General features: G+C 44.0%; 1 protein-coding gene across 1 annotated transcript in view; it reads left to right on the plus strand.

Annotated features, from left to right (window-relative positions):
* The first annotated feature begins 3,464 nt into the window (after nt 1–3,464).
* Nucleotides 3,465–26,116, plus strand: part of LOC148817232 (uncharacterized) — a 37,170-nt gene continuing 14,518 nt past the window's right edge. Inside the window, exons 1-22 of the mRNA XM_088939244.1 lie at nt 3,465–3,566; nt 3,851–3,896; nt 4,462–4,504; nt 4,975–5,095; nt 5,416–5,434; nt 5,677–5,719; nt 6,417–6,434; nt 7,276–7,384; nt 8,259–8,298; nt 8,878–8,992; nt 10,576–10,666; nt 10,752–10,860; nt 11,485–11,539; nt 12,075–12,092; nt 12,771–12,849; nt 13,420–13,447; nt 16,349–16,622; nt 17,559–17,651; nt 21,713–22,364; nt 22,717–22,753; nt 24,818–24,980; nt 25,386–25,403. Of these exons, the coding sequence (XP_088795370.1) occupies nt 3,465–3,566; nt 3,851–3,896; nt 4,462–4,504; nt 4,975–5,095; nt 5,416–5,434; nt 5,677–5,719; nt 6,417–6,434; nt 7,276–7,384; nt 8,259–8,298; nt 8,878–8,992; nt 10,576–10,666; nt 10,752–10,860; nt 11,485–11,539; nt 12,075–12,092; nt 12,771–12,849; nt 13,420–13,447; nt 16,349–16,622; nt 17,559–17,651; nt 21,713–22,364; nt 22,717–22,753; nt 24,818–24,980; nt 25,386–25,403 (2,273 nt within the window). The remainder of the gene's footprint in view (nt 3,567–3,850; nt 3,897–4,461; nt 4,505–4,974; nt 5,096–5,415; nt 5,435–5,676; nt 5,720–6,416; nt 6,435–7,275; nt 7,385–8,258; nt 8,299–8,877; nt 8,993–10,575; nt 10,667–10,751; nt 10,861–11,484; nt 11,540–12,074; nt 12,093–12,770; nt 12,850–13,419; nt 13,448–16,348; nt 16,623–17,558; nt 17,652–21,712; nt 22,365–22,716; nt 22,754–24,817; nt 24,981–25,385; nt 25,404–26,116) is intronic.

Genomic DNA, 26,116 nt, shown 5'->3' on the forward strand with positions numbered 1-26,116 from the left:
GCAGGTTTTTTATACTAATGTGGGTCATTGAGGAGGGTCAGCCAGGCTTAAGTCACAGAAGAGGAAGCACAACTGTACTCTTATTGTCTGTCACTCCTACAAGTTAGCCATTGGCCTCTATTATCTCCTCTACACCAGAGGGCAGATTGAATGCGTAAAATGATGCAGCCTCTTAGATATGCAAGATACTGAGCAATCATTGTTTAACAGTCTCTCCAAATGTTTATAATCTGTTTCATTCTCGCACAAAACATTGCAGACAACAACTGCATAAGGACAAAAGACAGATTGCAAACAGCTGGTTGAGATCCTTGGATTAAACAGACACAAGGTACCAAATGGGTCAGAAAGGCCTAAATGATTCCTCGCGTTTGTTACTGTTCTTATGTTCAGAGCAAAGTACAGGTGTGATTTCAGTATGATAAAACCATGTAACCAGCTTATTCACCGTGGTAAATGGTCATAAGAAAACTACTAGGATACAGGAGGGTATAGGAAGCCTACGTGTATGAGTAGGGAGGCACTGAAAATTGTGTTTTTGTGAGGCCGGAGACATATGGAAGAGTGAATTAGGAAAAGTTCACAGACCAGACTGTTGGCTTTCTCTCTCTCCTGACTGCAGGTAATGAAAAGACCAGATGGCCGAGAGAAAATGTCTCTGCCTCTCCCTTATCCTCGACAGCAGCGAATCTGTTCCCAGGTTTTCTCAAGCCCTGGGCATTAGGGGTAACTGTGCTTCCACATGTTGAATGAAAAAGGGTTTAACACTTCAAAGGGAGCTGGATATGACCCTCAATTGCGGCACACCATGCTGTCCCCATATGCTGAGCACATCCTGCAGTGATCCTGCCTTCAAAGCACAGTCTTAAGGCAGGTCTGCTTCAAGGTGTTAAAGAAGATCTCCCTTCCGGCCTCACCTTGTCCAAGCCGTCTGGGAAGAGCAGAGGGGTCAAGCTGCAGGCATTCCCAAAGGGGGCAGCTTTTGATTCCAACATAAGCCGGGCTGATAAAAGTCAAACTCCTGGTCATGCCAGTTGAAGGCAAAGGCAGTGCAAAACCATATCAGAGTACAGAACTCTGTATGTATATGCAGCACCTGACATCAAAAATACTGGTTTTGTTTTCTGTGTCTTGCCCACTTCCTCCCATTCCACATCCCCTCCACAGATTTGCAGGTGCAGTTGATTTGTCAGGAATGCAACTTTAAACTTTAAAGAATGATCATTTAAACTTGTTGTTGTGAACTAGTAAAATGTAGTCATTTAACACTCAGACTAAACCTCGCGTTTCTCTTTCTCTACTGATTTACTGCCATCCATTTCAGTTCAGGATTCTTTTTTTAACTTTATAATCAGGGCAGAAAACACTCTTCTTCACAGACGTAGTAGGAAAAGGGGTCGCACTGGCACTCCCGAACATCTCTCCGGGCTGAGACTCCCCCAGTATAGAGCGTTGCTGAAGTCTGTCCAGGGAGCAGTAACTACTATATACATTCTGGGGCTTGAGGGCATGTCCTGCACTAACAGGCTGAAGGACCTGAACCTTTTTAGTCTTGAACAGAGAAGAACCTGAGATAAGCATTCAGAATCCTCAAAGGCATCAAGCCAGTGGGCTTCTTTAGAATGAACAGTGAAACACAAACCAGAGGGCACAAGCGGGCACTGCCAGGAAGGACATTTAAAACTGAGAACAGGGGGCACTTCTTTACCTAAAGGGTTGTGGGAGTGTGGAACAAGCCACCCAGACACGAGGCTACACTGGTTTCTGACAAGAAAAAACTAGAAGAGATCCTCAGATCAATTAATTACTAACTACCAAAGGGGCTAGCTGGGCTGAATGGGCCCTCGTTTGCAACCTTTCTTACGTTCGGTATGAGTAATCTAGCCCAGCCTCTCCCTGGCACCCAGCCCTGTCCTTCAAGCGCTAATCCTGTTAGTTGATCTGAAGATTGTGTTAATCTGTACAGAGAGCTATTCAGTCACAAGCCCTCCACCAAACTGGACCGACCGAGTGGCATGCAGTATCTTTGACTGGCACAGGTAGGTCACTTTTTCCCTCCTTTTTTGAATCAGATTTCTTTCCCTTATTCGGATGTGCTCCTGTTTGTTTGTCTCGCCTTGTTTTTAGATCAATCGTATAATAAACTAAGAGTGCATTCTCGCGGCAGCCGTTCAAAACGTTGAAAACTGGGGTCGTCTGAAAAATAAATTAGCGGCTATTTTTAGTTTTGTTTGGCCTGTTTGTTTCGGAGTGGCCTCCAAAATGCAAAGGGTCAGAAGGCAAAAGCTTAGAGGCAGAATGGAGCATCGTCTTTTGAGGCCGTTTGTGGAGACACGCAGTGCCACATGGTGAAGGAAAAAGAAAAAAAAAAGTTTAACGGTTTAAATACTGCTTCCTGAGGTAAATAGAAGTAATGTTGATTTAGCTGGCTGAGAAGATTAAATCATGTTCCTGAACAGCTCTGAGCCCTCTCTCGCTTTCTGAAACAGTGTTCCTCGGTCATCTACAGTCTCTTATAATGAATGCGATCCAGTTGGATGAATCTCATGGATTTGCAATGTGGGTTGCAGTTGTGTGCGGGAAGTCTGTCAAAAACACAAGAAAATGTATTTACTACAGAGAACAAAATATCACAGGCTCAGAGTGTCCATGCTTCTTTACTGAGCTATGCAAAAGTGAAGCGTTGAGACCATTTCCAAAAACTCAATTAATCCATCGTGTAGATCTAAATGCCTGAGCCTGTCCTTATTCCTGCCAACGGCCGACGACCAGGGTTTTAAGAAGCTGAACTGCGGGTGAGGGAGTATACCGGCCTCGGCGTCCACTTTAAGTCACTTAATTCTGATCATTTTACTCATCACAGCAACTCTGGCTCGAGTCGCTGGCAGAAAATAAGGGAATTCAGGTAGACTAAAAGGCCTCTCTTACTTTGCTGTTCCACTGTCCTCACTCGGTCGGAATCCGTGATAATTTCTGAGCAGGCAGTTTGGTGATGATGGGAAGTAATGTTTTACTGCCTCTGTTGTAAGACAAATGGTGATTGATTCACTGAGGATTGATTGCAAGTATTGTTTACCGAGAACGGGGCAGATTGATGGACAGAACCCATCACTGAGACTAGTATGAGCTGCAGTCCTATCCCATTTACAGTTAATTGGACACAAGGTGATCACACCAGTTCATATTGTACCAGGAGGGGTCAACTCACATGTAAGGAGTATTACATGGGATTTTAAAACCTGTGGTATTTTGTAATGCTTTGTGTTGCAGTCATACCAACGAGTACTGAAAATCCCACCTGCCAATCCGTTTCCATGGCATTCAGCTTCTTGAGCTATGCCGAGCCTGATGTAAATGAGCAGTTGGTTTCTGGTTATGAAGCACCCCTGCGGTTCTGTGGACAGCGCAGCAATAATGATCCAGTTGCCACCACTAACCCCTAACAGCTGTTGTCCCGTTTCAGGATGTTCAGCTGGGTGGTGAAAGTGGTTCCCCAGCCCCCTGAACCCCCAAGCCCCCTGGGACAGCAGGAGAAGGTAGAGCCCAAACCCTCAGCCCCTGAGCTGGTAAGACAACGCGTGGATATATCCTCTACTCAGGACAGCTGCTCTGTATTTGCGTTGTAACGTTTTGGAACATTGAAATACTAGACAGGGCTTCTTTTCCTCCTCCTTCTGTCACTATTTCAGACAAAGCCAAAGCTCTGTTGCAGAAATAACCATTTTTGTTCCTGCACTAACTCTCACCTATGAGCTTGTGGGTTTTTTTTTTCCCCCTGGTTTCTCTCTTCCCTGTCCGCCGCACGCGAAAAACCGACGTTTCTGGTCCTGGTCGGCAGGAAAAGAAGGAGACGGAAAAGGAGAAAGCAAAAGAGCAGCCACCGAAAGATGCTGCAGGTGAGATTCCCCGGCGCAAGATTCGGCTGGCTTTTTATTTTAAAGAAAAGAAACAGGAAATGTGGATCCTCAAGGAATACAGATCCAGCCTGGTTTTCTCAGTCTGAGTCAGGCCCACACGTGCCACACTGTCAGCATCCCTGCCCTGTGGAGAACTGAAGACTCCACTGAGCATACGGCAACAATCCCAGTCCATCACAACACCACTGAGAACTTGAACCTATGCAGATTTGGTAGTAGAAGGTACTTATAGAACACAAAACACACATAGCAGTGGTCCATTTTGCAATTTTATTTAGCCGACATTTTTATCCAAAGCAACTTCCATTCGCACACCCATTTATACGGCTGGTACAACTGTACAGCGTGTCACCTGGGATTCAAACCCACAACCTTCTCCGTTACAAGTCTGGAACCCTGGACTGTGCTCCACGCTGGCACCACTCATTTTGGGGTGGGTGTTTCTGCCTGTGACCTGTGTAAGCGCAAGTAGATTTCCTAGTACGATTGTACAGTTGTAATGTTTTTCGGTGCCATTCAAGCTTTCTGTTTTTGGATTCTACAGCTAAGACAGAGCCTGAGAAGCCTAAAGCTCAGGAAGACAAAAGGTCAGTCTCTGCCAGCTTTCCTGACATTCAAGGGGGTGTTAGACACCAGATGAAAATTATATTTTAATGTTAGGAACCAATCAGTGTATTTTCCTACAATATATTGTAGCCAGATGTAGGGAAAAAATTGTATCAGCTTGTTTGCTTTTACTGTAACACAAACTGTATATGCTCTTTGGCATGGGAAAGTAGTTTTTGGCTATTTTTTCAAGGATGAAATGCATCCCAATTTGCCCTTGCCCCCTTTGTAAGCCCTTCACTGTCACTCACAGAAGAAGACATCAGAGACACAAAGTAGCTGCAAAATTTGGCTCTAGAGACTTTGCTGAGCAGGACTCACAGAACAGTTCCGCAACTTCCTTTGAAATACAGTGCCGCCTTGTGGCAGACATATGCAAACTGCCACCAGACACATCTGCCTGAGAGGAGACAAAATGGGACACCAAGGCCTCTGCCTCTTTCTTTCTCAGTGAGCCGCCCGGTGTGTTGACCTGGATCTCTCAAGGTCTGGTCAATGTGCTGCCCAAGCCTGTGGAAAGCCCCCAGGTACCTCGGGCCACCGCAGGAAACACAGCAGCGAAGGCAGAGAAGGTGAGCTCTAACCTTCGTTCTTTAGTCTCTGTTACAGAGAGATGCTCTGCTTATTATCTGTACTCTGATTTACAGCTGTAAATTTTAAATGTTCTGCTATCACCCTGGGCCCTGGGCCTCACCTCACGATTGGTCAGCCCTGGTCTGCAAGTGTCTGGACCCAGGAACACTACTGGGAGTAAGGACAGGGAATGGGAGAGGGGTGTTGGGTTAGTATTAGGGTTAGAAATTAGGCTTGAAACAGTCCTCGTGCACATAGCTGGTTTCTCTTACCTGACATTGACTTCTGTTTCCTTTCAATCCTGAAACCGCACACAAAGAAGGAGGAGCCGAAAGCAGGTGTGTCTACGGTTCTCTTTCATACCACACTGTTCACTAGACTGACTACAGATTGCCCCTGCATCTGTAACCAGGAGGAATACCTAACCCTAACCCTGACTCTAATTCTAACCCTAACCCTAAAACTAGCCCTGATGATGTTAGGCTTTCAAATGTTGTGTCGCCTGTGCGCATCTCGGTAAGAAGGGTGACGCCTGCAAACAGAAAAGCTTGAGTGACAGACCTCTGCTTCTGTCTCTCAGAAACCAAGCCCAAGGAGAGTGAGAAATCTCCCGAACCCACCAGGTACTACTACTAAATAATAATAGTAATAAAAATAATAATAATAAACATTATTTCAAATAGCACCTTTAGAGGTGGCTTCTTAAAGCGCTTTACAAAATGACAACAACAAAATATACACAATGAAAATACACAATGAGAGGAGACAGTAGATGGGGGTACTGAATACAGATTGACACAGACTGTCTTTATAAAACTGTGCGAATAGGCTGTCATTGTTCTTCACTGCTGGAACATACATAGAGTTCCTGGGAAAACCTACTGTGATGTTTCGTCTAGCAAGCGATCAAGTTCAGCTCTATACATAGTTCTGATTAGCATTTGGTAGCAATTCTTCCAACAACTTTTGTCTAACTTATTGTTGATGTTCCTTTGACCCAGATCCCCTTTTAAAACCTGTATTTAAAAAACATTCTAAGAAAGTAAGAGTACATCCTAAAATATCGAAAAGATTATTATCCTTCCACATATTAACACCAGAGACCTTTGTATCTTTGTTTAAATTTCAAATGAACACAAATCTTTGAGTCAACATTTATTTTAGCTTCAGCTAAGTGCTTTATATTACTAGCAGTAGTAGTTGCCTTAATATAGATACCATGTGTGTGATGCTCTGGGGGAAGTCTGTGGAAAATACAGAGTGATATTTGTCTAATAGTTGTTTTTTGGTGTCTTTTGCTGTGTCTTCTGCCCCGGACAGCAGTAAACCCAGTGAAGAGTGAGTAGATCCTGTGTGCAGTCTCTAAAGTAGTGTTGGGTGAATAGAAAATTAAACAACAAATTTGTTTCCTGCAAAAGGACTGTTACTCTTTGCAAAGGCTGGGCAGAGCAAGCCAGCAACCCAAATCCAAAATAAATTAGGCTCCAATGCGCCCTCTGCTGGCAGTGAGCAGACATTGACAAGGCCATCTTCAAAGTACAGTATCTCATTCAGGGCAGAGGGAACTCCCCTAACATGCATACAACCCCGTGCATTATGGTTTCAGACCTGGATATGGTAATGCATAAGAAAAATAAATCTCAGTATTTAGCTTAAAAGACAGTGTTAGAGGAGATTTGAAAAAAAACTGGAGATCTTGGCTGTTCTAAGATGGGCCTGCTCTGACTTCTGTGCAGTTCATACTTCCACTAATCAATGCAATGCAATACAATGCAATAACTGCAACAGAGACCATCCATCTTGTCCATCCAGCCTTATCCCATACCTCTAGACCAATTGCTCTCTGTTTTCAAGATTATTGTGACCCTCCGATTTCTCTCCAGGCTGTTTTCTAAAATAAACCTTCAAATACCAGGCCATCTTTTGTGGAAAGGAAAAGAAAAGAGACACAGCACTCCACAGCTGAAACATTGTGTCTCTTTTCTGGTCCTTTCAGCGTAGAATAAACCTTTACCTGTTCCTTTCGCAGCTTATACATGCTGACACAGCTACCTGCTTGAACATCTTGTCAGTGGGTCACTTGCTTTCTCCTGCGTGCCCTCTAGTGGTTGCACGTTGCTATTGCGGGCATGAGAGGGGCATGCATCACTACAATCCTGACCCATTTGTCTCCATGCAGGCAAGCCGTTGGAGTCCTTAGCTGGATTGTGCAGGGACTGGGCAAAGTCGTCCCGCAGCCTGAGGAGAAGCACAAGGCAGTGGCCCCTGTGGAGGGACCCAAGACAGAGGTGGGCATGAATGTGTTCCATACATATTGCATCAAATCACACTTCTTTCTGCTTGGTTCCAGTGTCACTGCAATTCTTTTTTGTTTCACAAGAATTATTCTCTCTCAAATCGATTTGGGAAACTTGGGGCTTTGCCTTGGCCTGAGCTAATTACACACATCGTTTTTCTTGGATGCTAAAAGACCAGTTCGGCGCCAAATATGAGTCAGAAGTTTATAGGCAAAATAAAATTACACACACATCTAAATCTGTCAGATTAAATCTGTCAGAGGCCAAGACAAGTGCACTCTAATGTAAGTGTAGTATAAGCTGTCAAACAATAATAGCTAAAAACACATATTAAACAGAAGTGGAATAGATTCAGTTTCTTGCCCTGGGTCATTGACGTGTGTTTCTGGGTGATGTCAGTCTAGCTCAGTCAGCAGGGCATGAAGCTCTTAATCTCATGGTCATGTTTTGGGCACATTTAACATACTTGTTCATGGTCAGAGACACGGTGGATAACATGTCTGACTACAGATCGGAAGATTCCAGGTTCGACTCCTCGCTGGTTTGCTTTCGTTCAATACTGTTTAATTATATTAATATTTTTACTGGTAAAATGTTCACTGGTTCACATAAACCAGGGGAAACTACATGGAAGTAGTTAGTAGTAAACTGAAGGCACTTCTTTACCCGGTGGGCTGTGGGAGTCTGGAATAAGCTGCCCAGCCATGTTGTTGAAGCCGATACCCTGGTCTCTTTCAAGAAAAGGCTGGATGTGATCCTTGGATCAGTCACCTGTTAACTACCAAGCAGGCTGGATGGGCACAGTGGTTGCCTCCCTGTTGTGACCTGTCATTTGTTCTTATGTGATGGATTTCTCTGTCCACAGGTTAAAGAAGCACAGCCCCCTCCCCCTCCATCAGTGCCAGGTGAGTTCAGACCGATTTCAGGAAGACGAACACAAAATAACATCTTGACATCAAAATAATATCAGCAAATTGTACCTCCTTCAACAGAGTAGAAACCCAGTCCTTGCCTGTTTTGTGGCCTACAGAAACATCTGGCCTAGATAAAGGCCGTTTTCTTTGCTTCCTGTGACACATCATGTGTCTCAGTGATGCAAATCAGTCATAGTTTTCCTTATACACGTCCTTCTCATTCCTTGGGGTGCTCTGGCTTCCTCCCACAGTCCAGAGGCATGCTGGCAGGTTAATTGGCTTCTGGGAAATTGGCTCTTGGTGTGAGTGTGTGCATGTCTGTGTTTGTTCCTGTGTCTGCCTGCCCTGTGGTGGTCTGGTATCCCATGCAGGGTGTCCTCTCTTTGTAACACACTGCATGCTGGGACAGGCTCCAGCTCCCCCACAACCCTGAATTGCAAAAAGTGGTTCGAAAATGGACGGATGGATATCCTTCTTGTGTTGAATATAATTCGCTGATCTGGAAAGCATATTGCTTAATCCATGACCAAACCAATCAAAGTGTGTTTTTTGTTGCTTCGTGTGTTCCAGAACCTCAGCCGGAGGTTAAAATCATCGAGGTGGTGTCTGTGACCTCGCGTGAGACAGCCTCGGAGATTGACAACACAGCCCAGAAAAACCCACCGCCCACACCCAGCAAAGCCCGGTAAGTCCCCACTGCACTCTGCCATCTCTGGACTGTAACAGAAGTTTCCGGAAATGAGAGGAGGCTTTTTGGAGCAGTTTCCCTGTTTGGTTGCTAGTAGCTTGTTGACCTGTGCTCAGATCTCATGCAGCTGTGTTTCAGAGGGTCACAGGGCATCAGCTTTGACAATACACCTTGTAGCTTCTTTCAGACAAGCTCATGTCTGTCATGTGAAGAAGTCCCCTCTTGTTTTCCAAATGAAATGAATCCCATTCAATTGATTTCCACTTATGTTCTCAGATCTTTGTCTGTACCTTTCAGTGTTTTAAATATTGAGTCCCCTCATAGTCTCCTCTGCTCAGGACTAAAGAGATTTTGTTCCTTTAACCTCTACTGCAGTGACAGTGGATATTTTTCCAGTCTACCTTTCTGCGATGATCAGGTACATGTGATCTTCAGGGGGATGACTTGCAGAAAGCACTTACTTTGCAGGTGTCAGGAATTAAAACTGAGAGGTATCTGTTACCTCTAACCTCTTACATACAGAATAGATTTACACTCAGTTCATGCTACTTTACCACTGTCTCCAATCCATAGCACTTCTCTTCATCAGATATGTCCTGCGAAGGATGCTATGTTAATTTTAATGTTAAGTAGGTCTTCTTCAATTCAGTCACCTTTCCTTCTGTTCCCAAAGGTGACAGATTCCTGCAGCACATTGCTCAGATCTTAAGATTCTGAGACAGCGAGCTGCACCAGAGGGAGCGAGAGACAGACAGATGCCTGAGCTTCCAGATTTATAAGCTAGCCAGCAGCCATATCACCCTGCATCTCACAACTGGCAACCCACTGAAGCTAAGCAGGTGTGAACCTGGTCAGTACCTGGATGGGAGACCTCCAGGGAAAAACTAAGGTTGCTGCTGGAAGAGGTGTTAGTGGGGCCAGCAGGGGTCGCTCACCCTGCAGTCCATGTGGGTTCTAATGCCCACATGGATGGGGACACTATACTGTAAACAGGTGCTGTCCTTCGGATGAGATGTAAAACCGAGGTCCTGACTCTCTGTGGTCATTAAAAATCCCAGGGCGTTTCTCAAAAAGAGTAGGGGTGTAACCCTGCCGTCCTGGCCAAATTTCCCATTGGCCTTTACCAATCATGGCCTCCTAATAATCCCCCTCTATGAATTGGCTACATTACTCTGCTGATAATTGGCTACAGTACTCCCCACAATTAGCTGATGTGTGGCGAGCGTTCTGGCACACTATGGCTGCCGTTGCATCATCCAGGTGGATGCTGCACATTGGTGGTGGTGGAGGGGAGTCCCCATTACCTGTAAAGCGCTTTGAGTGGAGGGTCCAGAAAAGCGCTATATAAGTGTAAGCAATTATTATTATTATTATAAACTGTCACTTGACTAATCATCTTGTGCCATCTGGTCAGGTGACTCAGGGCAGCTGCTCATGCCTAAAAGCATTCTGGGGATTGTGGTCCAATCTCCATCTTGTCTGAACCCTCTCACAAGGGGAAAACGACTTCCCCTTCGTGTCTCAGGGCTCTGTCCTGTGTGGGATCTGAGTGAGCTGAATTCAACTCTCTTGTCCCGCAGTGTGATTGAATGGCTCAAGCAAGGCCTGGAGAAGGTGGTTCCACACCCAACCGAGCAGCCTGCCCCTCTCAATACTGCCCCACAGAAACAGGTAACACTCATCCGAGGTCACAACAGGGAGCTAGTTTTCCTTTTTTCCGTAAAGTACATTTCCCTGCTGGAACTTTCCTCTCCAGGCAGCAGAGGAGAAGAAGGAGGAAGCTCCCAAGAAGGAGACTGGCAAGAAAGAGACAGCAGGAGAAGCTCCTGCTCCTGCTCCTGCTCCTGCTCCTGCTCCTGAGAAAGGTAAGATACAAGTTTAGCAGATTCCAGCGGTTCAGGGATTAGGAATGGGTTTGGAATCGGGATAAGAGCTGGATCAGGATCGGGTTGGAGGGTTGGATTGTGGCTGGGAAGAGTGCTGGAGTTAGAGGGTTGGCGTTAAATTGAGGGTTGGGGAAGAGTTAGACTTGACTAAAGTTTTGTTTAGGCAGAGGTGACAACCGTCATTTGATGTTCATTCCACCCCTGATCTTCATTATTTAACTCTTGCCTGACAGGTTAACACCAGATAATTAGTGACAGGCAGGGGGTTCTCCTCTCTCTCAAGTGAAATTTGCACTTCGACTGGAATTGTGAGATTTAATTAATATCTGTGTTGCCTGTGACCTGTTGAAAGATGAGTGGTTCAAAGGTGGGGGCATCTTTCTGCCCCATGTGAGGTTGTAGCATTCATAGCCATGAAAGAACCTCAAAATCTGGGACTAACAGTTTGTATTAAAAATGACAAAATCAAGCATGTACAATGCTTGAGGTTTCTCATGCGATTTTGATGGCCATGTGCTCTGTCCTCTTGTGAGCAATTCCTTTAAGTGCCTTCGTGTCTTTAGTGATGTGTGACCAAAGGAAATGTGTCTCTTGTTTATACAGACCCCAAACCTGCTGAGCCAGCGAAAGCCCCTGCAGAGACACCCAAACCTGCCAGGTAAGAGTGACAGGCAGGTTTCTCTGCTCTCCCAAGAGAACTTTTAAGAACTTTGTAAGATTTAAAGAGAGAAATAAAAAAAAAAGAATACCAGTCCTTGTTTAATAAAAGCACTACGTTCTGCAGTCAAGCACATTTAGTCATCACTTTTTTTTTGTTTCTTCAGAAGAGCTAACTTTTAAATGTGAGAAAAGCGTTCATTAACACATGAATACATTTTAACAGTACTGAACACTGAGGAAAAGAGTAGTAATGGTGGAACAGGTACAATCATCCTTACTGAGCCTCCACGGGTTTCAGATATCCTACCAAACAAGCTGTAGAAGTGACACAGTGCAGTTTTATCTAACTGGTAATACTACTGGGATGAACACATTTTACAGAGCCAGTTAAAATATGGTGGCAGTAATGCAAGCTTTCCAGATTATGTTCTACTATTGCATTGCAAACTGTGGAGGAAGGGTGTCTGTGAGTCCAGCTGTGCTGCAGTGTTCAGTAATGTGCAATTTGGTTCTGCTCTGTTCTTTTCTGGCAGCGAGGAGGTGCAGCCAGGGTAGGTAATTTCTCTGCTGGCTTTGTAAGCCGGGCAAAAAGCTGCCAGTCTGTAGTGCCCAGCCTCCTCAACAGCTTTGACTGCAATCACTGTGCTTCTCCGTTCAGAGTTAAGGGCATTGAGAAACCAGAGCAACAGGTTCTTCAAAACAATTTGGCCATCTTTTTTCCCCATTTCTTAGATATTTTGTTTCACATTGTTGCCTTTAAGTGACTTTGCAAAAAAGAAAAGTCCTGTTTTCCTTGCCACAAACACAGGGGTCGGTAACTGAGATATAGAAAACAAAGCCAGTAAAGGAGACATTTTCATCAAAGCCAGGCCAACCAGCAGACGTTTTTCTAGCCCCATCAGCTCTGCTGGAAACACACAGTGTATTGCCAGACATAAAGTCACCGAGGTGACAAAGAAGTCAGTCACGCAGGACAGTGCTTAATTCTGCAACCTTGCTTTGAGATGCAATTGTGCGATAAACCAACAATGCACTAAAGGAACGTTTTCAACAGAAAGACAATCTAAGTTGAAGAAATTATCAATACGGTCAAACAAAAGCTGCAGAGGTAAAAGTGAAAGTATGGTGCAGCTAAACAAAAGGACATTACTGTAAACAGCATGATGATTTGTTAAAGAATAACTGCACACAATGCATTTGATCTGTGATCCCTGGGGCTCTTCTCACAGAGTGGTGAGCTGGTTTGTTCAGGGACTGGAGAAGATGATCCCGCAGCCAGTGACCAAACCCAAAGCAGATGGAACTGGGGTGAGATGACTGTTGATTTGATATAATTTAATAGCAGACCTGAATCAAGGAAGAACACATTTCATTTTTCAGTCCAATCTTTTGACTGCACAAATTCAATTCAATCTTTATTATCTGGGTGAAATTTGTGTTGCGGCACAGTTCAACAAATAACAAGTCAGACAAACACTACCGAATAGAAGAGGGTACAACAGCATTTCAGAAGACAATTACTTCACATTGATTGAGAGTGAGATTGCAGAGGGGATGAAAGATTCCCTGTGCCTGTTACTATTATACCAGGAGACACAGAGGTGTCTACAAGATGGGAGTAGTGTAATTTCTCAAAGAAGTGGATGAGAGACACACTCTATAATGCTCTCAGCCTTGTTTACAGCCCTCTGTGGAGGACATTTAGGTTTCCATATGTATCTGTACACTTCCAGATGTATTTCCATACAGCATGCCTAACATATATTTAATTAATCTCTCTAAGTCCGGACTGGTTGTTATACAGGACGAAAATAATGAGGCAGGAGAGGGTGAGAATTTAGTCCCAAGTCAAAGATGTTCCTTGTTCTTGTTTTTCAGGAGAAAGGTGCATCTGTGGTGCAAGAAAGTAAGTAAACAGAAAATCGATATTTCATTTAAATACAGAGTTTAAACAAAATCATGTTCATGGAAATTCTGCTCATGAAAAGCATTTTGTCACTGATTTTTCTTAATTTAAGAACTCAATTATAATAGGGAGACTGGTGATAATTATTTTACTTCCACAAATAATGAAGATTGTGAATTTCAGACATGTTTATTGTATACTTCTAATTCCAAAGAAATCTTTATTTAAAATAATTGCAGGTTGTTTCTTGGTTTATGATGAGTGCTCTGTAATGGACAGCCCCTGGTTTTGCTACAAGTCTTCACCCAGTGGATAGTTCTGGCGATCTTTCCAATAAAAGCCAGAAACCAAACACATTTCTTTGTTGCCAAAGTTTTTATTAATACGTGACAGAATGTGCTCAGTCCCATATCTTTACCCACAAGCATTAAATTATTCCCAGTTTAGTATTCAACCCTTGCTGGAACTGAGTGATTCCGGCATAATTTCAGTAGGCTCAGACTTTAACTCTAATGACCAGGATATTCAAATCATACAGAAAAGAATATCAGAAAAAGAAAATTATACCCCAGAACAAAAGTCACTGCCTGCATGGGTGTCCAAAACCTTTACTTTCATCCCATTCTTTCTTGAAATGAAAGAAGGATTATATGGAAACTCCAGACAGGATGAGGACAATACCCACACTCACGTATGTCTGATCTAAAAAGTACCATACCCATATAAATACACAAAAGGCATATTTGACATGTTTAGGAGCTGTCAGATATTCTTTGTTAGACATTCTGGGTTTTGTTCATGACATTGCTTATTGCATTATATAAGTTAGCTTCTCAAAACCCTGCAGTAGGTGCTGAAGACCCATTATGCACACCATAAAGAAAACATCCATTAACCATTCTCCATGCCCATTGGTGAAGCCTGTGCTGGAAGCATTTTAAACAGGAAGCACAGCTCCTTCCCTTTTCCAGTCAGTTTGAGTTTGTGTCTTGTCCAGCCGGCGGTTGTGCTGAAACAACAGCACCTGGCGATAAGCACTGCGGAGAGCTGGTTGCAGATCCCACAGGCAGCGTTTAAAATCAGGGCCCCAGTGACCACGCAGACCCTAATCCAGCTCCTCTTGTCCCTTTGTTTCAGGGGAGAAGGGGGTGGCAGCCTCTGAAACAAAAGGAAAATGAAGACTGGGGAAGCGAGTGTCAGCACAGGCTAAGACAGACAGGAAAGCATCAGCCATATGTTACTCAGCATTCCTGCTGCACCATAGACTATGCAGGCAGCTTCAGCTCCTACCTCCCTCCTGCAGGACAGCACACAGTGGCCTCCTCACACCCTGCTCCACGGCAGTCTCAATGATGTGCTTAGGCATTTCTGAATGAAAAAAGACTACACCCACATCAACATGCAAACAGCCCATTGTTGCGATTAGGAGCTGCTGGGGTTTTTTTTATTATGCAGTCTGGGTTTTGATCAGAACACTGCTTGTATTAGATGCTAAAAAACAGGCTTCTCAGCTTCACATCAGTGACTTTATGCTTCTCATTGCTTTCTGTATGAATTGAGTCATTTCTAGAAGTTTGGCACCCATACTTACTTTGCTGTTATTTTTTTTCCCTTTTGGTTTTCCTTAATAATTTAACAGTGGTGTGTGCAATGAGTAAAGCATTTTTGAGCTTTTAAAGATACTGCAATACTGACCTTCGGCCACTAGATAGGGAGGTCGTGCATTCCTAATTAAAGTTCTCCTACTCCCTCCTCACTCCCCTTCTCTGTCCATTACATATGCATTCAACTAAGCCAGGATACAAGCTAAGTGCAGCCCTTGAACCTACCAAAAAGAGTTTCAAAGTCTTTGTGCATTTTCTGTGCTTACTCTGGCACTACAATATTTTTTGTTAAATACCAATACAAAAAATGTACATGACTGCAGAAGAAAATAAGTGTATTATTGCTAGTATAGATATGGCAGCTTACTTATTTCTGAATAATCATTCTTATGATCACTTATTATGATGTATTTATGAATAGAATGATTCCAAACGCAATAAAGCATTGCTTGAGAAACTAAATAAACAGTTGTTTTTCCTTGCTTTACGTTGGTGTGTGCCAGGAGGGCTACTGAAATTCTAGCTTGTGATTTCCTGGCTTTGGTCACCCACTCTCGGGTTGCGAGGGTGGGCTTTCAGACAAATAACAGAAGGAAGGGTGGACATTGGAAAGCACCTTTCCAGTCAGGCAATGCCAAAGAAATAGAAGCAAGAGAGGAAAAAGGACTTAGACTGAGAACTAACAGCCGGAGATAAATTGAAAATAAAATAAAGGTACAATAAAGTAGATTTGAGAGGTAGGAGCCCATTTCTTAAAAACTATAAATTACAGTACCCCATTAAATTGATACAGTGAATCATTTAGTTGAAATGATCTATATTTATTATGGATCAGGGTTCAGTGTTGTGCTGAAACCCTATGGTTTCATGGTCATCTACCACAATATGATCCCGCGTACAAAATCGATTAAAAAAAATCTTAATTAAAACCCCTTCCTGCCAAGTCGACATTATATTGTTTGGTGCTTTCAACCTGAATATATACTCCTCTGTACCTAAACTGAGTAAGCTACTAGATTTATCATTAGTGCTTCCATTAACATTTAGATATGCGGTGTATTGAAAAGTAAACACTTTATCTCAGAAGTAAAAGAAAAACAGAATTCATAAGAACCTCAAGGAAAAGTTAGGGGTAGTTCAGCCACCAGTGATTTAGAAGGAATGGTTAAGAAACCTGAGGTTTGATCAAACTGTGGCTGGACAGGGTGGGCCAGGTGCAGTATTTTGAAGGCGGACCCCACTCTTGCCTCGTGGGCTGTCTCCAGAGTTAACCCCTGCAGTGCTGTTCCGCTTGCAGTTTCCATCCTCCCGGATCCAGCAGGGGGCGACCTGGTCCTCGAAGAGGTGGAGTCGGACTGGGAGAACGAGCCCACGGAGCAGGAAGCCCCCCCCGCCGTGCCCCAAGAGGAGACCCCCGCTCCGCAGGAGGCCAGCCAGGAGCCCCCCACCCACCCCCGGATCCGCGCCGTGCAGCAGGAGGACGCAGAGACGCAGACGGAGCGCTGGACGCCCCTGCTGCAGGCCATCCACCAGGAGGCAGAGGCGGCCGCCAGGGCGGCGCTAGAGGACAGGTCAGCGAAGGGCCCCGCCTTTCTTTCCATCCCAGTCTTTCTCCCTCTTTGTTGCCCAATTGTTCTGTTCGTTGACTAGCAGACTGATCAATCAAGATCAAGTCTCAGATCACAGGGACGTATCGTTATGTGTCTATTGATTCTTTGTCCTCATTTGGACAGTGAAGCAATAAAAATAGCAAAGAGAAAGGACTGGTTTATGGCACAAAGTGGGGTTTTACCAAGGGTGGTTATGTTCAAACACAGGTTTTGGTTACTGTACCACAAAAAGGGAAGTATGGCTCTGGTAAGAGTTCAAAGAAGAACAGAAATGATTCCCAGTCTCAGGAGTCTGTCATATATGGACAGATTAAAGGAACTGAATCTCTTCAGGCTAGAACAAAGTAGACTGAGAAGAGATTTGATCCAAGCATATCAAATCCTATAGGGTTTTACAAAGGATTGAGTCTTGCTAGTCTATAACCCTGGGGATGAATTCAGATTCAGGTGGAAAACAAAGACACAGGATCCCTAGTAGAAGTTTAAAGGCAATTCATTTTGGACAGAGAACGTTGTGGGTGTCTGGAACAAGCCCCCTTCAAGAAGAAGCTGGATTAAATTTAAGATTCACACAACTATTAAACAACCAAATGGACAAGATAGGCTGAATGGTCTTACGTTCCTAAGTCTCCATGTGATTTACTGCTATATCTTACTTTCATTTCTAGTCCCTGTGCAATACACCTCTTTCTCTTAGTACGTTAACACTCAAGAGATGCTTTAATTTGACAAAAACAGATAAAAGACTATCTTATTTTTATTTATTATCTTTAACATGATGCCAAATGCCTGCGCAAATAGGAATCCTTCAATCATTCTGCACCTTTGTTTTCAGAGCCTGTGCTGCTCAGAGTTGTGTTGACAAGAGCACTGATGTATTTCTGTATTTATTTCTAGACTCAGACAAGAAAAAATGGCGACAGAAAAGGCCACAGAGGAGCTGGGTGAAAGAGCTGAACAATCAGTGGGAGAGCTGGACGATGCGGAACAGTAAGCTGCTCAATACCTCAACCTTTTGCACCTCCAGCTCAAATCATGTTTCATGAGTGATGGGGTTTTATTATCACAATAGTATTTTTGGCCTCTGTGTTATATGATCATGTCCCTGTATCATGTAAAGGGGAAAAACTGAAAGTAAATCTAAAAACTACTTGCGATGGGGTTACTGGAGTTTGGGGTCTGTCCTTACCATGATCTGGAGCTGTAATGGAACGTGCTCTGTAGGAATCCCAGCTGTTGCTCATGCTGCTTTCCATCTCACAGTGTAAGTATGGCAGTAGGGCCCATTGTAGCAATTTTTCCCAGAACTGTTTAATGACTTGCTCGCTGTTTGTTTTGTAAAGACTGCCCAATATCCAGGAGGAAGAGAACGAAGTGGATCCAGAGTAAGTTTCCAATTTCCCCTTTTTCCTCATTCCCAGTTCCTTTTCCAAAAACTCCAGTAGTATTTCGCAGATATCACATGTGCTTGATGTTATATTTCAGGCAGATTGGGTATTTGGTATTTGTCAACACTGGGAAGTCAGCTGGTGCTATATAACATACAAAGCTCAGCAAGTTGTACTAGGCTCAGTGGGTCTAATGCAGTCTGTATACAGTACAGATCACAGAGGGCAGGCTTTGACACTTTTCTTGTGCTGAAGTGTGTTTTTTCTTGGTATTTTTGTGTATGTCAGCATTAATTCAGGAAACAGTGCCTTTTCATTCTGTTCTTGACTCAATCTTAATCTTTAACAAGATATGTATTTACCTTTTATTTTAAAAAGCAGATTTCTCTCAAACAGTATAAGACCTGAGATTTGTGTAGGGGCAAGATATGGGACTTTATTCAAAGTCAAGGATTGAGGGTAGGCAGTGTACTTATTATTATTATTATTATTATTATTATTATTATTATTATTATTATTATTACATCCTTTTACTTGGAGTTCTTTTTGGGATCCTTTAAGACCAAAAGCAATACAGTACATAAATGAAATTTTTGCAGCAGTAACCTGGTTTCTGAGGTTTAGAGTCCAATTTTCACCCAAAACAAAGTGTTTGTTCAACCTGAGAAAATCAATCAGTATAGAAGCAGGGAGTTAAATTAACATGGGGACGCCACCTGGTATGAAAGGAAGTGGTGAATAACAATAACGTCCTATGTTATTGCTGTAGTTTCCTTTAAAATAACCAGGTAAATATGTAGTGTAGCTCAAATGAACTGCATTATTATAATATACCAGCACAGCCCTACAATGTAGAAGTGGAAGAGCACTGGCCCCAATGACTGTGTCCTGTGCTGTACAGGTTACAGATGATACGGGAGGAGAGCGAGGAGGACGACTCAAATAAAACCACAGAGTAAGGCTTCTCTGCCACACACGCTGGGTTGCAGCTGCGCAGTAGATAAACTGCAGCCACGCCATGCACTGACCAGGGAGCGAACCTGGGTCAACTGCTTGAAATGCAAGCTATGCTCAGCCCTGTGCCACTAACACAGCTGCATGAGAGACAGGTCACCACAGGGGGGCAGAGTGCCGGCCACAGTGGTCACGCACAGTCCAGGTTTCTGCTGTGATCACATTCATTTCCATTTTAAATGTCGATTGGTCTCCGGTAAAGACTATAAAAATGTGGTACTCACACTGATAACAGGCTGTGATCGGTGACCAGCTTTTGTTGAAAAAGACCACGGACAGCCTCTCTTACAAACAATTGTCGGAGTCATGGTGACTTTTAAGAGCAGGCAGTCACCATGAATTGTGGGATGAATATTAATCATATTTTGCTGTCTCAGCATGCGGGGGTGGAGGAGTGCAAATTCAGGGGTCCCAGTCTCAGTTCCTAGAGGGCCCAGCATGAGCATGTTCCCACCTGAATAATCAATTAAACATTTAACCTAATAATTTCCTAGGAATATGAGTGGTCTTGAGGTCCTTTGCAATATAACTCAATATTTACCTATGAAAAAGCTCAGAGCTTGTCTACAAATGTTGCAGTTATGGGATTAATGAATTAGATCATCCCTGTCACTGAGGTCAGGTGGGATTAAAGCCAGAAGACACTGGGCTCTCCAGGAACTGAGACCCTTACCCTAAAGAGACACAAAAGGAGGAATTCAAGGTCTGGTTAGATGATGCTTCCCAGGTGTTATGAAACCTCTAATTAATATTCATTTCTATAACACTTTGTTCTTTTCTATAATACTTGCAGACTGAAGGAACTAAATTAAGCAGACTGAGGTTTCAAGGTCCATCTGAAGCGATTAACTTTGTATTTAGAAGTGCAGTTCTGCTTCAGAACTGATTAGTGTGATAGGCTTTTAAGAAGTTTCCACTTTGCTTTACACAGTATATTAAATACCCTCTGTGCTTCAACCCCTAAAACTTTTAAAGATCCAAAGAAAAGGTTATGTTTGATCACCCACTCTGAACAGAATATATTGTATCTGCTTATATATTTTGCCTTAGAATTGTTTAATCCCGTCATTGCCTTTATAAATAAAAAATGTCATTCTTTGCTTTGAAGAAAATTCCAAAATATATTATTATTATTATTATTATTATTATCATCCACGAATTCCCCTGGTAGATAACCACAGAACAATTGTTGTGCACATCCGCTATCTGTCAGTTACAGAAGCTCAGACATTTCTGGAAAATCGACCGCAATTTAACGATGATGGCTAATTAGTCCCGGTGTTATAGCAACTGTTCCCTTCCGCTCTAGCAACCGCTTAGCGTCTCCCAGCAACCGCGGTCCCATCTTACCGGTTGCCTTAGTTACTTTTCCGTGGTTCCATTGAACCGCACGCTTGGCCCTGGCACTGAGACGGGACGGCCCGGGTTCGAAGGAATCGTCCTGCAATTTAGCAACAGGAATTCCCTGTGACCAGTTTTTACAACGAGAGTCACCGAAATAAAACACTTCACGCCGATTGATCGGAGTGGATGCACATCGGTCATTGATATTGAGTCGCATATCCTCCCGAAAGCGGTTTTGGAAAGGGGAATGGTGCTCTAAGTACCGGGTGAGTAAGTCTCCTGGCAGGGATGGGGAACATTGCGGTTAATACCTCCACCTGCAAGGCGGAATGGTTCGGTTTTATATTTTTCTTAGACAAAGACTTAACGTTTTGGATATCATTCACCATATGAAGGCACTGAGTGCTGTTGCGCAGTATAAAAATGGTGTATTTCACATCTTTCCGTGCTCGCTATAGAAATCACGAGTTGCGGGATATTTAATAATAAATTAAAGGTCAGATTCAACCAGGAGAATTTTAACGGTTGTTATTGGGACTCGTCAGCAGTCTTTAGGAAGACGGAGCATCCATAGTAGTATTTAGGATAAATGCAGGTAAATCAGTTGAACACAGCTGCTGTCTTTCTGTATCGGTAGCGGTAACCTGTTAGGTTTAGACCTAGATGAGAGATGCGTTCACTTCCGCTGCCTGAATTTTAAAGAAGGATTAACACCTTTTTAAACAGGCTTCGAAAGAAGTTGGGGGTTTTGTAGTTTATGGGCTGTAGATCATGCTCACCAGCTGTTTCGAGCCAGAGTTGGGGAAAGTTACTTTTCAAAAATCGTGCATGCCAGCTACAAGTTACTTGTGTAAGGGCAAACTAAAAAAAAAGAAATGGGGGCGGACTCTTTTAGAAGTAGTTTGCATTGGAACTGCACGAATACTACATAAACCAATGTAACTGATGATTTTTCAAAATTATTTACCCCTCACCCCACCAAAAATAAACCCCGCTGCCCAGTTGATAAAAACGGATCCCTTCCACAGGTGACTTGGAATAACTTGGAACTGGAATGCATTACTTTTAAAAAAACAAACTTTTCCCTCCCATCCCGTCTAAAGCTGTTCCTCTGTATCAATGATCTCCTCCCAGATTCGTTTATGAGTGCCAGTCTCAGTGGGATTACTCCATGAAAAAAAACGGAGGGGGAAACAGTAATGTCCTTTTTAGGTATTCCTGTCCTCAAGTCTGCCACACGCTTTGACAGCACTGGTGTGTCCTCTGGTCCTCGGCGGTAACATGGGCTTCTTGCTTTGCTCTCAGGCGCCCCCTAGTGGACGTGTGTCCTGCAGGCGGCTTCCCTAGCGCCCTCCACGCCGAGCTGGGCGAGGACAGGACTCCCGCAGCGCCAGAGGGAAGCCCAGCTCCGCCCGAGGCCGGTACAGAACCGGAGGAAGAGCCCGTGAGGGAGGGGTCCCCAGGGAAGGAACAGTCCCCGGTAGGAGAGGCATGTGCCGAACAAGAGCCTGAACCAGAACCAGAACCCGAACCCCAACCGGAACCAGAGCCCGAACCAGAACCGGGACCAGAACCAGAGCCCAAACCAGAACCAGAACCAGAACACGAACCAGAGACTGGACCAGAACCGGGACCGGAACCAGAGCCCAAACCGGAACCAGAACTAGAACACGAACCAGAGACTGGACCAGAACCGGAGCCCAGACCAGAACACGAACCAGAGACTGGACCAGAACCAGAACCAGAACCAGTGCCCGGACCAGAACCAGAAGCAGAACCTGAAGCAGGGGAAGGGGGCTCACCAGCACAGCAGCCTCAGCTGGTGCAGGAGGAATCCCCCGTGAGGGAGGTGCCGCCTGCAGAGGACCTGAGGGCAGAGACAGCGCAAGAGGCAGAGCCTGTGACACAGCAGCCTGAGACAACAGAGGCGCTGGAGCCCCCTGCTGGTGCCCACCAGGTAATGGCGTAAAATCCTTTATCCATTCATGCAGTATCTGCTTGATTTCTTCCAATGGCAGGGCAGAAAGCTCTTCTCAGTGGGGCATGTTTTTAAGCACATTTTATGTGTTACAGTATTTTATTGGTAAATTTGTTTGCAAAATGTAATAAAAGGCCTGAAATAGAGAATTAGTATTTTGACATGTCAGCTTTTTTATTGAGGGGAGAATCTAGTACGAATGTGATATCTGCAATTCCCCTTTGCCGGTTTTCTGTTCATCAGATTTAAAAAGTAGAAGCCCCAAAGTGCAGTAGAGACAGATGTGTGGAGTTGCTCCTGATTTATTGCTGAACCTTTGTGTATTCTAAAGGAGGAGGAGTCCCAGGCTGTTGAAGAAGAGTGTGGCGGTAGGTTGACTGTCTTTCTTCAGGCTGTTATCAATCACTTTCAGAAAAGAGCCCTCATTAGGAGCAGTCCAGCACTCAAGTCCCCGAGTCTGTTCCTTTTGAATGACCATGTTATGGAAGCTTTATATTCTACCACTCATTTCTGTGGCTTTATTTTCTATTTTGCTGTTCAGTACTGATGACATTATGGTTGTATGAAGTGAAAGATGAGTCTATCCCAAGGACAGTATGATAAAAATACTGATATCAGTATTCTAACTGGTGGCTTTCTGCGACACCACATTACAAAAAGAAAGTAGAAAGGGGCTAATGATGCTTTAAATCTAATCTTGTTCTCCTCATGCTTTAACAAGAAATATTTTTTTAATCTTTAAAGACGCATTGCAGTAGGGTTTCTCTTGTTCCAGTTGGCTGAACTTAACAGCGTGCATATGGGAGGAGGTCACATGGCCATTCCAGCTCATTTGGTAGTCAGTAGTTTATTGATCCGATGGGCTCATCCGGCTGTTTCTTGAAAGAAGCCATGGTATTGGCTTCAACAACATGGCAGGGTAGCTTGTTCCACACTCTCACAACCCTTAGTGTAAAATGGGGCCTCCTGTTCTCAGTTTTAAAACTGATTTCCTATCTCCACTTGTGTCTGCTGGTTCGTGTTTCACTGTCGGTTGATTGTTGGTTAAAGATGACCAATGGGCTGATTTTGACAAGGCCTTTGCGGATTTTTAGGTCCAATATTTAACCTCCTGGAATCATTATTCTTCTTAAATTCTTCTTAAAAGTAATAGATGCAACAATAAAGTCTCCAGAGAGTTTGCTATAGGAATCCATTCATCTGCTGCCTGTTTTTGAAAAAGAAAATCTGTGAACAGAGGGCTAATTCTGTCTCTACTCTTGTGATCTCTTCTGCTCCTAGTCTTGCCGAGCTGCTCAGCCCTAAAGCACTGGCTCTTGAATTTTCCCAGACCACACATGCCTCAGTGTCTGACCCGCCTGACCCCTTTCACCTATTTCACTACTTTCAGCTGCCCAAGTTGCCGCAATCACCTCAGCTGCCTTGACTTTCCCAGCTGCCTGAACTACCCCAGCTGCTCCAGTTGCCTGAACTACCCCAGCTGCTCCAGCTGTCTGAACTACCCCAGCTGCTCCAGCTGCCTGAACTACCCCAGCTGCTCCAGCTGCCTGAACCACCCTAGCTGCTCCAGCTGCCTGAACTACCCCAGCTGCTCCAGCTGCCTGAACCACCCTAGCTGCTCCAGCTGCCTGAACTACCCCAGCTGCTCCAACCGCCTGAAGTTCCCCACGTGCTCCAGCTGCCTGAACTGCCCCAGCTGCCTGCCCTGTCAGCAGTATGTCTAAGCAACAGAACCCAGATCTGGAGTTAGACCACCTAGTCCGCGAAACATCCCTGCACCCCAGAACTCCCACCCCTTCCTCCTCCAGCAGCGCGCTAGAACTCCCCAACGTTCCCAGTTATCACCGCTTGCCCCCCATCAGGCTCCAGAGAGAGCTGTCAGGGCTCTCCAACCCCAGCTTCACCGCAGAGGAGGGCCACGGTCCCACCCCACCCGCAGGTGAACAGCTGTTTGCGCGTGGCATCCTCACCAGTGCTGTGCTGTAGTCCTTTGCCTTAGCTGGTTCTGTTGTCTGTGTCATTTCTGAATAGCTTTTCAATGTTGGTTTTGGTTTCTATTTTCACCTGTTATCCAGTAAACAGTTCTATAAGGGCTTGTCCAGATGCATCACAGAGCTGCCATTTTCATGGCATATTTTAGGCATATGAATATTGAATGTTGAAATGATGTGTGATAAATAAGTTATTCATATTAATATTATAGTATTACATTATTAGGCTGTTCTTCTTTTACCATTATTTGGTTAGCCTAACAGCCACTAGTTTGCCAGTGAATGGCAAATGCAGAGCCAATGTGAAGAATCAGATGATCCAACAAGGAACAGCTCCTAATGTTCACAGTTCTTTGGCTCGGCTGCTGGTAATCAATACACGTACGATTTGCTTTGCTGGGTGGGGATGTCTGGGTCTAAAGAGTCTTCTCCCTTCCTCAGAGAGCTCCAGGCTGAGCATTCACCCTTCTGTCAATGTGGAAGATGTGGATTCTGACGGAGATGCCAGTGGGGGTCACCAGAAAACGTCTCCTGTCATTCCCCCCTCATCCCCATACACCAGCAAGACCCTCACGGTCCCAGGGGTGCCCGTGGCAGCTCGGAGGTGAGGCCCCAAGGGGGCATGTTTGGGCATTTTTGACTCTGCTGTTTTCCTACACAGACAAATGGTGCATTTTAGCTGTTTTTGTAAGTTTTTGTACCAGTTCTTTATCATTTTTAGATACCAAATATGTGAATATTCTAAAACAAACATGCAGTTCTTTGTCCCTTCCCAGAATTATTTTTTACAGTCAGGCAAACGAGCACAATCTACAGTTTCTAAGCTAGTAGTGAATTAAAAAGCGATAAATGAACATTCCTGAAGTACTTGAGGGCAGCATATCACTTATTCCAGGAGTTTAGGGCAAGTAGAAGAATATAGAGGGATGTAAATGACTTCTCTTTACCTTTGTATCATGTCTGTTTTTGTTTTTTCTTCTCTTCTCCTGTTTTTTTTAAAACGAAGCAGCTCATCTCCAGATAAAGAGTAAGAATATCACACTGATAACACTCTGCTGAGGTTACCAATGAATAGCTGGAAAAAATACAGCTCCCCGTATAATACATGGACAATTCCCAAAACAGCCACCTCATCATCCTAGATTTTGCTAATTGTTTGGCATCACAGTAAGAATTTTCTTTTCATATTTGTAGTACGACGAGGCCTTCTGGTTCAAATAATTTTTCCAGAGTTAAGAAATTTTGGAGTTAGGGTCATTCTGGGATAGAGCTGAATCATTGTTTCAAAAACCCTTCTAATTCAGATAAGATCCGTTCCACTGATTTCTGCAAGATGATATTTTGGCTTCTGGCCATAAATTAGCAAAATTTATAGAATGACATGCAAAGGCTTGCAAAATATAGGCTTTACCCCCAGTGCCATGACTGCTGGCTAGATGGTCCTGCTGAAATTGCAAGAACTGTGTTCCTGATGGGGTGGGTCAGAGTTGTGCTGCTAATTATTAGAGCAATATCTTTCTGCGCTTTCTTCTCTTGCCCAGAGTTGTCAGCCAGCACTCGTTTTTTAACTGTTTCTGTTACTCTTGCGTCTGTTACGTCATGTGTTGTTTTAATTATAATAAATAAATGAGGAAAATCTCACTCCATTTTCTGTGTTTGTTCTGCTTCTAGAAATAAGTAAAGAACTGCATTATCTGTTAAGCTTTTTAGAATATGAATTTTGTCTGTTGTTTAAATTTT

Source organism: Atractosteus spatula, chromosome 21, assembly GCF_055471065.1.
Source record: "Atractosteus spatula isolate fAtrSpa1 chromosome 21, fAtrSpa1.hap1, whole genome shotgun sequence".
Classification (NCBI taxonomy): Eukaryota; Metazoa; Chordata; class Actinopteri; order Semionotiformes; family Lepisosteidae; genus Atractosteus; species Atractosteus spatula.